Source organism: Pleurodeles waltl, chromosome 9 (assembly GCF_031143425.1).
Source record: "Pleurodeles waltl isolate 20211129_DDA chromosome 9, aPleWal1.hap1.20221129, whole genome shotgun sequence".
In the NCBI taxonomy this organism is placed as follows: Eukaryota; Metazoa; Chordata; class Amphibia; order Caudata; family Salamandridae; genus Pleurodeles; species Pleurodeles waltl.
The window spans coordinates 646,612,205-646,627,874 of NC_090448.1; the positions used below are offsets into that span (position 1 = coordinate 646,612,205).

Sequence of the window (15,670 nt, forward strand, 5' to 3'; positions counted from 1 at the left end):
ATGAGCTTAAATTGTTTTACGGATGCTTTGATAGTTATGTTGACCGAATAAAGCTTGTTTGATAATAATTATAATAATAAAGATGAGTTTAGACATACTTGAGAGATACATATGGTGAAATGTACAATATGGGCTTTGTCCTGACTAGCTTTACTGTGCAACATCCTGGTGGAGTATTCATCTTTCATCCACATCAATCATTATTGCCTGCTCGAGATAGATCACACCTCCGTGCTGATGACACAACTCAGCAAGAAACATATCCAAACACTGGAAGGCCTATTCATATAGCATGAATTTCAAAATATCAGGAATATTTAGGGGAAGCTTCAAACACACTTATGGATACCATCAATTAGGGAAAGCTCTATCATGAAAACTGCCAGCTCTACATGACGTTCCCTAAAGAACCTCTGGACTGACCTGTGCTGTCCATCTGACTGCCCACTCCCCACCCAATCAAGCTAATCACTAGATTGTATAATGCAGCTATGGAACTGATAGAAGAGGTGATCCCCCCAAGTGCAAGCACAGTGGTCTGCGGACCTGATTATAGTTATCACTGACATAATGTGCAAGTGTTGTTGCCAACAAACCAGAGAAGTCTAGCCTAACACTGTATAAAGATTGAACCATTATAAATTACTTCAGAGGGCATACTTAGCCCCTAAGGTCCAGGCCATGTATGATCTTACACATGACATTTGTAAGTGGTGTGGTGCCTGGGAGGTGGACTTCCTTCATCAACCATGGAGCTACCCAGGAGTAACAGCATTCTGGGAGCAAGTAATAGCAGCTGAGAGGACATGCCAGAGCATGGATTTATTTTGGCTTGCCTCCAACACTGTTGTCCTTGGTCATGTTAAAAACATCTGTAAGGGCTTTCGTAAATGAACTTCCACAGGGATATTACTGGACAAACGCAGGGTCTCCATGTTATGGTGAGGGTTAGAGAGCCTTTAGTTTTCAGGACTGGTTTCATGACATGACTTTATGTGAGGTCTGAAACCTAAGCTGCTACTCCTCCCAGTCCCGGGGACCTAGAGACTTTTGGGAGTCATTGTGAGCTTACCTGCCCACCCTTACCAATGATTAAAGTATATGTTGCCTGGATTTTACTTCTATTATGCAATAATGATAATTAGGCTTAGGTAATATGCCACTTTTTCATGCAAGTAGATCCACTTACAAGAGCGGTTGTATAAGGTCAGATGTATATAGGCTTGTACTAGTCATTCCTGCAGCCGCTCTGATGGTCTTATGTATATTTATTTTAATGACACCATAGGCGGCAACTATTATAACCTTTGAGTGCCCAGGTCTTAATGCCAGTTTTTATTTTGTCTGCCTATATAATAAATAAAATAATAATAAAATAAAGATGAGTTGCAGTACCTACAAATTGCGAAAGCTAATTATATTTCATTGAATGGCTTTTTTAGAAAAATTGCATTTTCCATCTTGAGTCTAAGATGTCACAATATAAGGAAAATTAGTAAACCTCTGCAGCTAGCTGTAGGTGAAATAAGAAACATGCAGGTGTCTATGCAGTCTTTGGGATTAGCTGCTTGTGGAACACAAGTCTCAGTAGGGCCTCTTTTACTTCCTTGTTCCTTAGAGTGTAGATTAGTGGGTTCAGCAGAGGTGTGAGTACAGTGTATACCATAGACACCAGCTTGTTAGAGCTGAAAGAGTCAATTGTCTGTGGCCGGGCATATATAAATAGTGTGGTTCCATAAAATATTACAACAACTGTGAGGTGAGAGGCACAGGTTGAGAAGGCTTTGTGGCGCCCACTGGCAGTAGGCATTCGCAGTATAGTGACCACAATGCACGCATAAGACACAATGGTGACAAAGAGTGGAACCAACAGAATAAAAAGTGCAAGGACGAAATCTACCAGTTCAGCCAGTGACATATCCGTGCAAGACAGATTCAACAAAGGGGAGATATCACAGACAAAATGGTTCATGACATTGGAGCGGCAGAAGATCAGTCTAGAAATGTAGTAGGCCTTCACCATGGAGATCAGAAAGCCACTTATCCAGGATCCAGCTGCCAGCTGCAAGCATAGTCTCTCACTCATGATGGTGCTGTAATGGAGAGGCTTACAAATGGCTACAAACTGGTCCAAAGCCATGGATGCCAAGAGGACACACTCAGTACAAACCAGTGCAATAAAGAAATAGAGCTGGGTCATGCATCCGATGATGGAAATTCTCTTGTTCTCCACAAGGAGCATGGCAAGCAGCTTAGGTACAGTTACACTGATGTACCACATCTCCAGAAAAGCGAGGTGGCTCAGGAAGTAGTACATTGCCTTATGGAGCTTTTCATCCACTCTGATCACAGTCATAATGAGAACATTTTCTACTATTGTCAGCATGTAAGCAAAAAGGAAGATCATAAACAGAAGAATCTCCAGTTCCCTACCGAAAGTAAAGCCCAACAAAGCAAATTCTTTTATACTGGTTTGGTTGCCCTCCTGCATCTCAGAGATATTTTTCAGACTATAAAGTAAAACAAGAAAATTAGAAAAGTTAAAGAAAGTTTTGGAACATAGAAATAGTATGATGCACTGGACAGCCAAATCATAAAAATGTAAGTGAATTTAATGTGCAGTTTGCATATTAAGATCAATCATCTACATCTGCCACTTTAGACTTTTTCTAAGCAGTACAAAGGGATACCATTCATTACATTTATAAAATGCACAGGGCTTGCATAATGTGGCAGCTACCACACCATTGTTCCTTACCTGTAAAATGATACCCCAGAATCAATATCACACATGATTCCCGGACCAAACTGATGCCTCCCATGGATTGCTCTCCTGAAGTGATGCCACCCTCGTCCCCTGATCCAGAAGGGACATCACCCACTGACCCTGATCTGTTAAGCCTCCAGGGATCATAGTACATTTACCTGTCAACTTATTCCACCATGCAATGCACAAGGAGTGATAGCATAGGTGACCTCAACATCTGTGTTCCAAAACTCACCCCACACTCATCTTTCAACTCTTTCCACCATGCAATGTTCAGAAAGCAATGCAGCAAGAATTGACAATGATATCTGGGTTGATAAAGAATAAACAAACAAAAAGATGACAGGAGGAATGTTTGCAAAAATAGTCTAACCACTGGCAATTGCTCTCAGTAGTTCTCAACCCTACTGTTCCGTGGCCACTGTACCACTCTAGACAAAGGTCTGACTTATTCAAATTGGTAAGGACTTTATATCTCAAGGGAAGGGTCAAAACCAAACTGCCAGGTGTGGCCCCCTCCAGAAAGGAACACCAGCAACTGGTTTCAATCTTATTAGGCCTTGAAATTGATGTATACTTTGGATCCTGGGGTACTCCCACTGCTCCTACGTCCCTGTTTTTGAGAGCCCCTTCAGGCACTTTCTAATTCATAGTGTTCATGTCATGCATTAGGTTGCATCCTGCTGGATTCTGTGGGCATACACAGCAAAGTTGGTGCTGCTCTGCAGAAATGAAAGGAGCATGCAGTTTTACTGCATTGATTGATTCTTTTTATCAGCAGGACTTCTAGGGCTCAAGTAGGTGCCCATACTGCTAATTTCAGGAGTTGATGGGGGTCACATCCTGGATGAGTGTAGGGAGGCAACAAGATAAAGAGGGGCTTTTTAAAAAATTGTATTACTGACTCCAAGCCTGCAGCACCTTTCAGGCAGGCAACAATGTACGGAAAACTGAAAATGGTGTAATTATCATGGGCAGTTCTAGGCAGCCCTTAAGCTGAAGCAAAATAAGGGGACATACATAGTAGAGAGTCCTCCATTCAACCCTTAATCTGCTAATACTAATATATATTTTTTTTAAAAGAGTACAGGCATAGTAACTTTGTTCTTTGATCGGTCTTAGTTACTATTTTGTCCTCCGTGATTTGTTATTGCGCACGACGAACGTGCATGCCTATTTAATTAACTCTTTGGTCACTGGAGCATGGCATTGCACTGATGGAGATGGCTGTGCATTGCTGAAGCTTTTTGTCTTGACAGCCATGATATCCATTTCAGGAGCTTCTGAGGTAACTTCAGAAAAAAGTGTGCAGCGAATCACGCATTTCTTCTGAAGATAAAGACAAGGAATTAAGCGGTGATTTAAGGTGCATGTTAGAAAGTGGATTATTGGTAAGGGCAGGTAAGTACCTACACTTAGCAATAGGCCACTAACCTCCACTTAGGTCTCAATAAATGAAACCTAGCTCAACCCTTGGTAGCCTGGAAACTAGTGACAAGGCTTAACTTAGAAGACAAGTGGGTAGAGCATTTAAAAATCACAAAACAGTAAATAAGTGAAACACAAAACACATAAAAATCTAACACCAACTTATAAACATAGAGTATATTTTTATCATTGAAATGACACCAAAATTAATAAAATCAGATAAGGGGAACCGGAGATATGAATTTTTAAAGAATAAGGCCCTCATTTCAACCTCGGCGGTCTCCTCCAGAGACCGCTGAGGTACCGCTGGGCCAAAGACCGCCAACCGTATTATGACTGCTGGTGACCCTCCGCCCTTTTTTGGACGGAGAGCCGCCAGCAGCAATACTGGCGGTCGGCTGTGAAGTGGAGGCTGCTCCACCGTCACTGCTGCATCATCAGAACACCGCCCACCGTAATACGAACCAGTATTTGGCGTGGCGTTGTTCTGGTGACGGGGTGCTGGTGGCGGAGCAACCCCTATGGATCCCGTTCCCTCCCGCAGGATCACCGGAACAGGTAAGGTGATCGTCCATTAGGGGAGGGGATGGGGGTTGTTGTGTGTTGTATGCATGCATGGGGGTGTGCGTGTGAGTGTGTAGAGGGGTTGTGTGAGTGCGTGTATGCATGCGGGGAGTGTAATGTGTGTGGCGGAAATGTGACTTCTATGTATGTGTGCATGTGTGCATGTATGTGCGCGTGTATGTATGTGAGTAATGTGAGCATACGTGTAGGGGAGTGTGGGGGGTAAGTATTGGGTGTTTCAATGGGGTGGAGGGGCAAGGGAGGGGGTGGGTAGGGGGTCCTACTACCTTTGGAGGGTGGTAGGGGGGTCCTGGGTATTGGAGGAGGACTCAGGGAGGGGGAGGTGGAGACCCCAATCAGTGCCAGGGAACGAATTCCCTGGCACTGATGGTGCATACCGCCATGGACTTTGTGGCGGTTGAAAACCCCACGAAATCCATGGCGGTATGCGGGGTACTGATATGGGTGGCAGACTAGTGACAGCTGCCGGGCTGGAGACCGTTGTCTCCAGCCTGGCGGTCATTACCGCCGTGGCGGACGGTGCAGGACATTGGCGGTTTGGCAAATGTCAAACCGCCAATGTCATAATGGGGCGGTCTTACCGCCCTATTTGCACTGTCTGCCAGGGTTGTAATAAGAGCCTTAATGTTTTTTAGCGCTTAGAAACAAATAGCTCCAATCTGGTTAGCTAGTCACACCTCGACAGGGGCAAAATCAAAGTTTAAGGCTGATGCGATGGAGCCCTGCTGGGCTACCGCAAGCGGGAGGCCTCGGTCAAATGTTTACGTTCGGATTTAGTCATTTTTTTGAAGGTTTTCTTTAGTGGGACAAAGTTGCCAGTCCGATCCGACCTCCCTGGAGTCCTTCCTTGGAAACGCGTCACGGGAGCCCTCGGTGAAGATTTTTACGTTCAGGCTTAGTCACTTTTTCAATGATTTTTTTCAGTGGGATGAACCTGCAAGTCAGGCCGGGTTACGGTTGAGGCAAGCGTGCTAGAGTTGGCACAAAGTTTTCCAAAAAGTTCTCCAATCTTCTCTAAACGTCTGGATCCTCTTCCAGAAGGTCTTTTAAGGTCCTTTAGAAGTTCTCTGCTCACCTCAAGTTTCCAGAAGCTTTGAGTTGCTCCTTGAGGGTGCGGACTACCAACTCCCAGATTGCACCTGGCTCAAACTCCAAAATGGCCACAGGACAGTGGTCAGCTGATCAGTGTCTTCAGAATCTGAGGCAGGGGACTCTGGTTAGCAATTTTTCACCTGTAGCAAACAGGGAGTCCCCCTTAAACCAGTTGAAGCCAGGGAAAGTCCTTCTTTTGGTGGAGCCCAAGTGTGCAGCTGGGGCAGTCCTTCAGCGTGCAGTGTCCAGGTGCAGGTCAGGGGTCCAGCAGGGCAGTCCTTATTCTTCTGAGGTTCTTCCTTGAAGGGATCTGGTAGGGATCTGAGGTGTGGGTGCAGCTCTGCCATATTTATCTTTGCTCCTGTGTGAAAAACAGGGGGGTCCTGGGTGTCCAATCAGAGGTAGAGTTCTTCCCCCTGTGATGACCACTTCATAGGAAGTGTGGCAAAAAACAATCCCAGTGAGCAATATTCTTCAAAAATCCAACATGGCTAAAAATGATTTTTGGAGGTTAGATCTGGCTGGGCCCACCCACTGGTGTGGCTAAAAATCCTAAACACACACCTCTCCTGCCCTCTCCTAATCTAATCAAGAGGGCACCTAATTGGTTTTTGGAGGGTAGATCTAGCTGAGACCACCCACTGGTGTGGCTAAAAATCCTAAACACACCCCTATCCTGCCCTCTCCTAATCTAATCAAGAGGACACCTAATTGTCTGGGGTTGTGGGGTGTGAGGGAGGTGCTGGGTTGCTCCAAATTTCCTTTCCTGCCTTTGAAGACCAGTTTGGCAGCCCTCCCACATTCCTGCTTCCCCTTCCGCTGAGGCAGATCTCCTCCCCAGGCACATCCTTTATGTTCAGACCAGGCCAATTCACACCTCATCAAGGCCATGCTGCCAGAGGCTGGCTAATCAGAGAAGGGCACTACAGAGCTGAAGTTGGCAACTTTTCAGGTAGAGTTTAAAACTCTTTACCTGAACTAGTTATATTAAATCCAATAATTGTAAGTTGTGGGATTTATTATAACTATTAATTTGATACCAAACGCGAGGGGACTTTATTAATTCAAATAAAGTCTCCCCATTTTAGCCTATGGAGGCCATTCACTACAGTAAGGGAAAAACACATTAGGCTGTTTTACCTCTCCGGGGCTTATAAAATTATTTATAAGGTCCCTGCTTATAGTTACATGGAACCCAACCCTAGGGGCACATAGGGCACACCTTAAGGGTGACTTATATGTAAAAATAAGGTAGTTTAAGACTTTGGAAGTACTTTTAAGTCCAAAGTTGAATTTGCGAATAACTTTAGTTTAAAAGCAGCCAGCAGTGCACCTATGGGGGCACTACCTATGCTGGGGTGCTAAACACACATGCCCTACCAGATACTAGGGACCTATAGGTAGGTTGACATAGCCAATTATAATTAGACTAAGTGGCATACTTATTTTATACAGAGCACAGGCCATGGGACTGGTTAGCAGTATCCAGGACACCATCAGAGTCAGGAAAACACCAGCAAAAAGTGAAAAATGGGGGCAAAAAGTTAAGGGGCCTCTGCAATCAACTTGTTTTCTTACAGTGAACACGACTCCATGCTCTTCTTCAGTATTTTTTCACGTCTTTAAATGTTTTTCATATTTTCTAACAGAGATACCTTCTGTTCAGTTTTTTCTCAATGCTGTTTTCACAGAAAACTTGTGAGAATATATTTTCTCAATGGGTCAAATGAATTCACCTTCAATAAAATGTGATTTATAGCATGCTTACCTGCTATAATTATTCCATATTTTCAGTTTTTATCAGACAAAATTCCTGAAATATATACAATTGTTATCAATAAGCCTTAACATGCTGGAAGTTTTGTTACTTCTGTTAATTGCATGTTATAGTTACCTGAAACAGGGCCTGAAAGTGCTTTATATTTCTTTTCTGAATTTTTCACTCTCAGTGTTTACTGCATCAGAGTTTCAATGCTTCTTTATCTGCATGGGTACGTGAATGTGCTTTGGCTACCACAAGGAAATAAGTTATACTGATTAAATTGCTTTTCTGATGTACTCTGGATGTTGCTTTAAACTGGATACACCTTTCCTAGTGAATGGCTCACTCATAACATAATTTTGTGATCCATCTCTGAAGTAAATGTCCTTTTTATTATTTTTGAAAGTCACACATCTTAATTTTCTGAGAACTCCCTAAACATTTTTTACCTTTGAGTCATGGATTCTGTCTTTGTGTACTTTGTGGATCTTGAAATTCATCCATGTGTACAGCAAGATTAATCATATTTAAAATAAAGTAATCAAAGACTCCATTTCATCTAATGATACCAAATTTAATAAATAAAATGCTTTGCTACGCACAAATATTTCTTCTACCTTTAGTGATACCCTCATCTTGGATGTGATGTTACATGTAAAGGCAGCATTTATCTTACAATAGTACATCTTTTTTGTGCAATTGGGTCACCCCTAGTGCAAATCCTGGCTGTCTTACTGATGTATGTCTATTGCTAATTGTCCAATGCATGTATTGTAGCATATTTCCGATAGGCCTAAATAATATGAAACAATATATTTTATAACTTTCAAGAGCTTAACAGACATATAGAAAGAATGAGCTTTAGGAACGATTCTCCATTAACAGTTCTTCTAAACCTATAGACAGTTACACATTCTCAGGTGAAAATCCAAAAATAAAGAGAAATTTTCCTTTGTCACCTACTGAATTACCTCCCAGCTCTGCAGTGGATATGATTCTCAGCACGGTCATGGTTCTTCAACTATCACTATTTATATATAAATATATATATATATATATATATATATATATATATATATATATATATATATATTCATTGCAGTCACAAATCCTCTTGGCCGGGACCCTGAAGACTCCTGTGCATTTACGGGTGAGGTACCCGTTTTCCAATTATCGACACACACCAAATGGTAACCTACTCCAAATCACAGTAGATGCAGTATAATTAGTGCAAATTTTATTCTCATACCAGTGAATGAAGGGTATCACCAAAAAAAAAACAATGCATTTAGCCACAACGCACCTTGATAATGGGCTATGATCAATTACACCATATGGGAAGTGCATGGTGAAGGCGCAAATTACAGTTACTTGAAAGAACTTTAACTACTGAATTTCTATGGTATTGTACGAGTAAATTCAGAACCTAACTAAAACGTCCCTGTAACCTTTGTTTTTTTCAGTAAATTTCTATGTTTTTTAAAGCAAAGTAATTTTAATTCTATATGTTATTCTAACCCCTGCAGTGCAAAGGCTGATCTCTGTCAGTGGATGTGTGAGTGAGTGCATGAGTGGGTCTGAAATTAGGTGTGTGAGTCTATGAGTGGGTCTGAGTGGGTGCATAAGTGTCTGAGTGGGTGAGAGAGTGGGTGCATGAGTGCATGTATGTGTGAATGAATTAGTGTATGAATGAGTCTGTGGTTTTTCTTTCAAATTTTTCCATGATCGGAATATTTTGTAGATAAATCGCAGAAGTTCATGAAAATTAGTGAATTTTTAATATTGTGCGTGTGATGCAAAATTACATTAAACCTATAATTTGCCCTTAAAACACACCTATCTCACACCCCGGGGGTTAGGGTACTTTCACGCTTTATGCCACACTCAATTTCCATTTTCAGCTCTGTGAAATAAAATGGAAGTCGCAACTTTCTAGTCAGGCTGCAGTCAGCCAATTGCAACGTTTCTTGTCGCACGTGTATTCGTGAAAATTCCCAAATTGCGCGATTACACCAATTAACAAAAAGCGCAGTCTGTGTACCGGCAGCTATCTTTCTGCCAAATTTGGTGTAATTCCACTCAGTGGTTCGGGCTGTAGATGTGTTGCCAGGTCCACTGGGAATTAACATGGGAAACACAATGTTTTTTTAGCCTCCTTTTTCTCGTCCCGCTTGACGGATCACCCTGAAACTTCCCATGCACAACAAGAATCTCCCGGCCACTTCGTCTGGAAAATTTTGTGAAGATTCATCAAAGGTGCAAAAGACATAGGCAAATAATAAAAAGCTTTTTCTGTGAAACGCTGTGCTAACTATAACTATCTACTATAATGCATTTTTTGTTTTGCTAATAACTTTGGCACCATTTCATGAATCTTCACAACATTTTCCAAGAAATATGACGCTCACTTCAGCGTCTGTCTGGAAAGTTACAGAGTAATCGGTCAAGCGAGGGCCAAGAAAAAGAGGATGTCCCAAAAAGGCATTTTCCCCCTTCATTGTTCAACAGAGATTTTGAACACATCTACAGCCCTAACTGCTGGACAAAATTACACCAAATTTGGCAGAAAGTCAGATCTTGGTCCAGAAAGAACCCTTTTCATTATTTGGTGTAAATCCATTCAGTGGTCTTGTATCAAGTGAAAAACAAATTTGTATATATAGGGATGTGGATCTATCACAACTCCTATGTGGAGCTTTGTGAACCCTTGTGGCAGAAGCAGTACTGTGACTGACTTGTCGCAACCTGTGCATGAAGTTGTGGCTGCCATTTTATGAACAGGGGCATGGTCCCGGGGGATGGAATTAGAGGCTGAAAACAATAGAAAGGGACAGGGCAAAAGTACTCAGACCCCATGAAGCTTATTAATGGGTGTCTTAGGACCCCCTTATTGGTTTAAAAAGGTTAAAACCCATTTTTTTTGTCACAATCATGGATTCACAACTCCATCGTGGTCATCGTTGTGTTCAGTGCAACACGGCAACAGAGTCACGAACCCTGGCAATTTTTTTTTTTTTTTAAATATACATTCACACACTTCCTCACACACTAATGCACACCCTATCACACCGACTTAGACACTTAAACACCCACTCAGAGACCCACACAGACATTTGTACAACCACTCAGAGACCCACTCAGTCACTCATACACCCACTCACAGACGCAGTTACACTCATTCACTCACTGAAAGACCCAGTCAGACACTCACACATCCACTCACAGACCCAGTGACAATTTTACTCACAGAAAATTCCAGTCAGACACTCACACATCCACTAACAAACCCACTCACACTCTCATACACCCACTCACAGACCTACACAGTCATACACCCCCTCACAGATGCACCGACATTTTTTCATTTACTCACAATCCCACTGACACTCATACACCCACTCAAAAGCCCATTCAGACACCCACTCACAGATCCACTCAGACATTCATGCACCCACTCACAGACTCACACATACACTCATGCACCCACTCACAGATCCATTGACACTCATACACCCACTCAATGACCCATTGAGACACTAAGACACCCAATCACAGAGCCACTCAGACACAGATGCAGCCACTTACAGACCAATACAGACACTCACGCACTGCACCCATTCAGAGATGCACTGATACTCATACACCCTCTCACAGACCCACTAACACTCATGCACCCTAGACCCATACAAACACTCATACACCCAATCACAGATCTACCCACACTCTCACACACACCCTATAATAGACCAACACAGACACTCATGCACCCACTCACAGATCCACTGATACTCATAGACCCACTCAAAGACCCATTCAGACACCCAATCAGAGACCCACTGAGACACGTATTCATCCCCCCAGAGACCCATTCAGTCACTCATACATCCACTCACAGACCCACTGGGATATGCATGCACCCACTGACAGACACACTCACTCATATACTCAGTGAAAGAGCTACTGAGACACTCACATATATACTCACAGACCCACTCACAAATGCATGCACCCACTCACAGACCCACTGACACTCATACACCCACTCAAAGAGCCATTCAGACACTCAGACACCCACTCACAGACCCACTCACACTCTCACACACCCACTCACAGACCTACACAGACAGTCATGCACCCACTCAAAGATACACTGATACTTATATATCCACTCACAGACCCACTGATACTGATACACCCACTCAAAGACAAATTCAAACATGCAGGCACCCACTCACAGACCCATGCAGACACTAATGCACCCATTCACAGATCCATTGAGACTCATACACCCACTCAAAGACCCATTCAGTCACTGAGACACCCAATCACAAAACCACACAGACACTCATGTACCCGCTCATAGACCCATACAGACACAGATGCACCCACTTTCAGACCCACTAATGCTCATACACCCAGTCATAGACCCATTCAGACATTCACATACCCAATCAAAGATCCACTAACACTCTCACACCCTCTCACATGCCCACACAGACAATCATGCACCCACTCACAGATCCACTGATGCCATACACCCACTCAAAGACCAATTCAGACACTCAGACAACCAATTTCAGACCCACTCAGACACTTATATAAAACCCCCTCACATACCCCCTCACACACACACTCACAGACCTACACAGACAGTCATGCACCCACTCACAGATGCACTGACACTCATATATCTACTCACAGACCTACTGACACTCATACACCCACTCAATGACCCAGTCAGACACTCAGACACCCAGGAAACCTAAGTCTAGAAGCAGACATGTTGGATTACGGCGGGTGCGCGACACCAACATTTTAAAGAAAAATAAATATAATTTGAAACAATACATTATTCAATTAAAGGCATATTAGGAGAACTTCAACTAGTGGTTATAGAAGTGGGGTGCATGGCCTGGCCGCATGCCAGGCTTTGTGGCCAACCACCGCGCACACGTCTGAATGCCATTAAGGTAGTGGTTGGATTAACGTATAATAATGAAAATTGCTTTACATTGAAAAAACATATAAATTCACTTAATTTAAAGGTTAAAGGGATGTTATAGTTAGGAAATAGAATTAAAAAACATAAAAATGCACTTAAAAAACTAAGGTTGCACAGATGTTATAGTTGGCTCACATTTCACACATACAAAACCATAGAAATTCAGCAGTTATAGTTACCTGAACTAATTATACCTTGCGCCCTGCAATGCACTGTTTATGACCTCACAAATTACATCACTCAGGCCATAGTGAGTGACATCACTGATAAAATCACTGATTGCATCTCAAATGACATCACTGATGACATCATCCACACAACCACTCAAAACCTATTTATAACCTCTGTGGAAAAGTCATTCTTTTTTGCCTCATCACCCCCCAAACATTTTGATTGATACTGGTGGTTATTGACTGTGTCCTGGGCACTGCTAACCAGTCCCAGGGCCAGGGCTCTGTGTAAAATGGCATATGCAAATTAAGCATAATTATAATTGGCTCTGACAACCTACCTATAAGTCCCTAGTATATGGTAGGGCATGTAGGTTTAGGGACCCTAGGATAGATAGGGCGCCCCTGGGTTCACTGCTGTGGTCCCTAGTGTAATTGTAAAGACAGGCCTGCATTGTTGACTGTGTTTAAGTTAAAGTTAACCCCAAATTCGACTTTGGAATTACAAATACATCCAAAATACTAAACTACCTTATTTTTACATATAGGTTACCCCTAAGGTCCTCCCTAAGTGCACCAGGTTAGGGTGCAGTGTAAATATAAACACAAACTTTAGAAAATATGTTTTATAAGCCCTGGTGACGGAGAAACAGCAAAAATAGTGTTTCCCCATTGTAGTCAAAGGGCCCCATAGGCTAACATAAACTAACTTTGGAGACTTTATTTTAAAATAATAAAATTTAATTTTCAATAGAGATGAGCTAAAAATATCAAGTTTGGTATCAAAATAAGTGTTGTAATAAATCCAACAACTTGCCAGTTTTAGAACTCTTTCTGAAAGTTTCCAAATTCAGCCCTTTAGTGCCCTTTCCTAATTGGTCAGCCTCTGGAAGCCTGAGCCAGGCTGTCTTAATGAGATTTGAAGTGGCCTGGGCTTAAACAAAGGAAACATCTGGTGGACAGAGAACCATTACAGCAGATAGCACAACAGAATGGGGGAAGAGTAGCCAAACTGGTTTTCAAAGGAGGGAAAGCCACTTGGGACAGAAACTGGAAGTCCCCAATATCCTGCAGCCTGAGACAGCTAAGAGCCCCCTAATTAGAGTAGGAGAGGGACTGCAAAGGGGTGTGTTAAAGGAAACTTAGCCACACCAGTGAGTGGACAAAGCCAGTTCTAAACTCTAAGACTGAATTTGTGCCATCTTGGGTTTTTGAAGAATGTTGCTCCCTGTAATTGATTTTTGCAACACTTCTCAGGAAATGCTCACTCAAGAGGGTGGTGGCCTGCACTCCATTGGAAAGGTGCACCCCCCTGCTTCCCACCCCCAGAAGCAAGGATAAATATGGCAGAGCTGCCCCACAATTCAGATCCCTGCTGGAAGAAGATGCTGGAGAAGAAGGACTGCCCTGCTTGACCACTGGCCTGCGCCTAGACCCCGCACTCAGAAGGACTGCACCAGCTGCACACTTTAGGCTTTATCAAGAAAAGGTATTTGCCTTGCTTCTGCAACTGTAGGAGTATGCTCCCGGTAAGCTACAGGAATAAAGAAGCAAGCCAGAGTCCCCTGCATCAAGTCCTGCAGAGTAGCCCAGCTGTCCAGTGTCCAGTTACCATTTAAAGATTCTGACCAGGTGCATTCTGTGAACATTCAGGGGCTCCCCCACGGTCTCAACTTTTTTTTTTTTTTTTTCAAAACAATGCCCTCATGGGCTACCTAGCACTGTGGGGGAAGCCTTTAGGCTTCCTCCGCAGTGCCAATGCTTCAGCAGGCAGGGAGATGCTTTGACTGCAGCTCCCTGCATGCTAAAGCATTTAATTTCTGTCCTCTGCATGTGTGCACAGGACAGAGATGAAACTTTGGATTTTGATAGCGAGACCTGCTATAAAGGTCCCGCTGTCAAAACCCAAAGTGTTTGCTGTAGGTTTGCTGCACCGCACCTCCCCTTGTAAAATATAAAAAATAATGCTTTTTAGCACGGGGGGTCCCTTTGGGACCCCACAACCAGAGCTAAAGGGCCAGGGTGTTCGTACGCTGCCCCTCTTTTTTTGTTTTAACTTCCTTTTTGGGACTCGGCTTGTTGAAGTGTTATTAGCCAATCAGATCTCAGCACGAGATTGTTAAGGGTCACGAATCCTTCTCGTTCCTAGATATACAAATTTGTTTTCACCCTAATTTATCAAAAACTACTGAACAAAATTATACCAAAACAAGAAAAACACTCTTTCTGGACCAGCACCTCCCTTCCTGCCAAATTTGAAGCGACCCTTGACCCCAGGGTAGGTCGCTCCCCCACCTCCGCAGCGCCACCAGTGCCTGACTGCCTCCTCTCACCAACTCTCAGCTCCGCTCCAGCTGCTGTCTTGCCCGCTGGTGTCCTCCTTTTCCCGAGTGCTTGGCCCGTGTGACTGGCTGAGTGATTGATTTCCCCCCGTTTTCTTCCGTGTATCCCGAGTGCTTGGCCCCGTGTGACTGGCTTGAGTGATTGATTTCTCCCCGTTTTCTTCCGTGTAACCCGAGTGCCTGACCCCCCGTGAGTGCCCGGTCCCCCTGCCACGTTTCTCTCACCCCGTTGTTTTTCTCTCCGGCCCAATCGCCGCTCTCTGGCCCTCGCCTCGCTTTTTGCCTCTTTTTCCACAGCTTTTGTCCACTTTTGGCCCCCTCGCCGTTCTCCGGCCTCGCTGATTTTTCCCGCCGTTTTTCGCTTTTCCCCACCTACCCTCCCGCCGCCCACCTCCCAGCTGACCCCTCCTCCCCCAGCTACCCCATATATGGCGGCCGCTGCGAGGCGGAGGTAGCGACCCTTGACCCCAGGGTAGGTCGCTCCCCCACCTCCGCAGCGCCACCAGTGCCTGACTGCCTCCT

The 15,670-nt window shown here is 43.7% G+C and overlaps 1 protein-coding gene across 1 annotated transcript; it reads right to left on the reverse strand.

Moving 5' to 3' along the window:
• Positions 1-1,543: 1,543 nt before the first annotated feature.
• On the reverse strand, positions 1,544-2,491 carry LOC138259724 (olfactory receptor 6B1-like). The gene has a single exon (XM_069207618.1). The coding sequence runs from the start codon at positions 2,489-2,491 to the stop codon at positions 1,544-1,546; it is 948 nt and encodes a 315-aa protein (XP_069063719.1).
• Between the last annotated feature and the right edge of the window lie 13,179 nt (positions 2,492-15,670).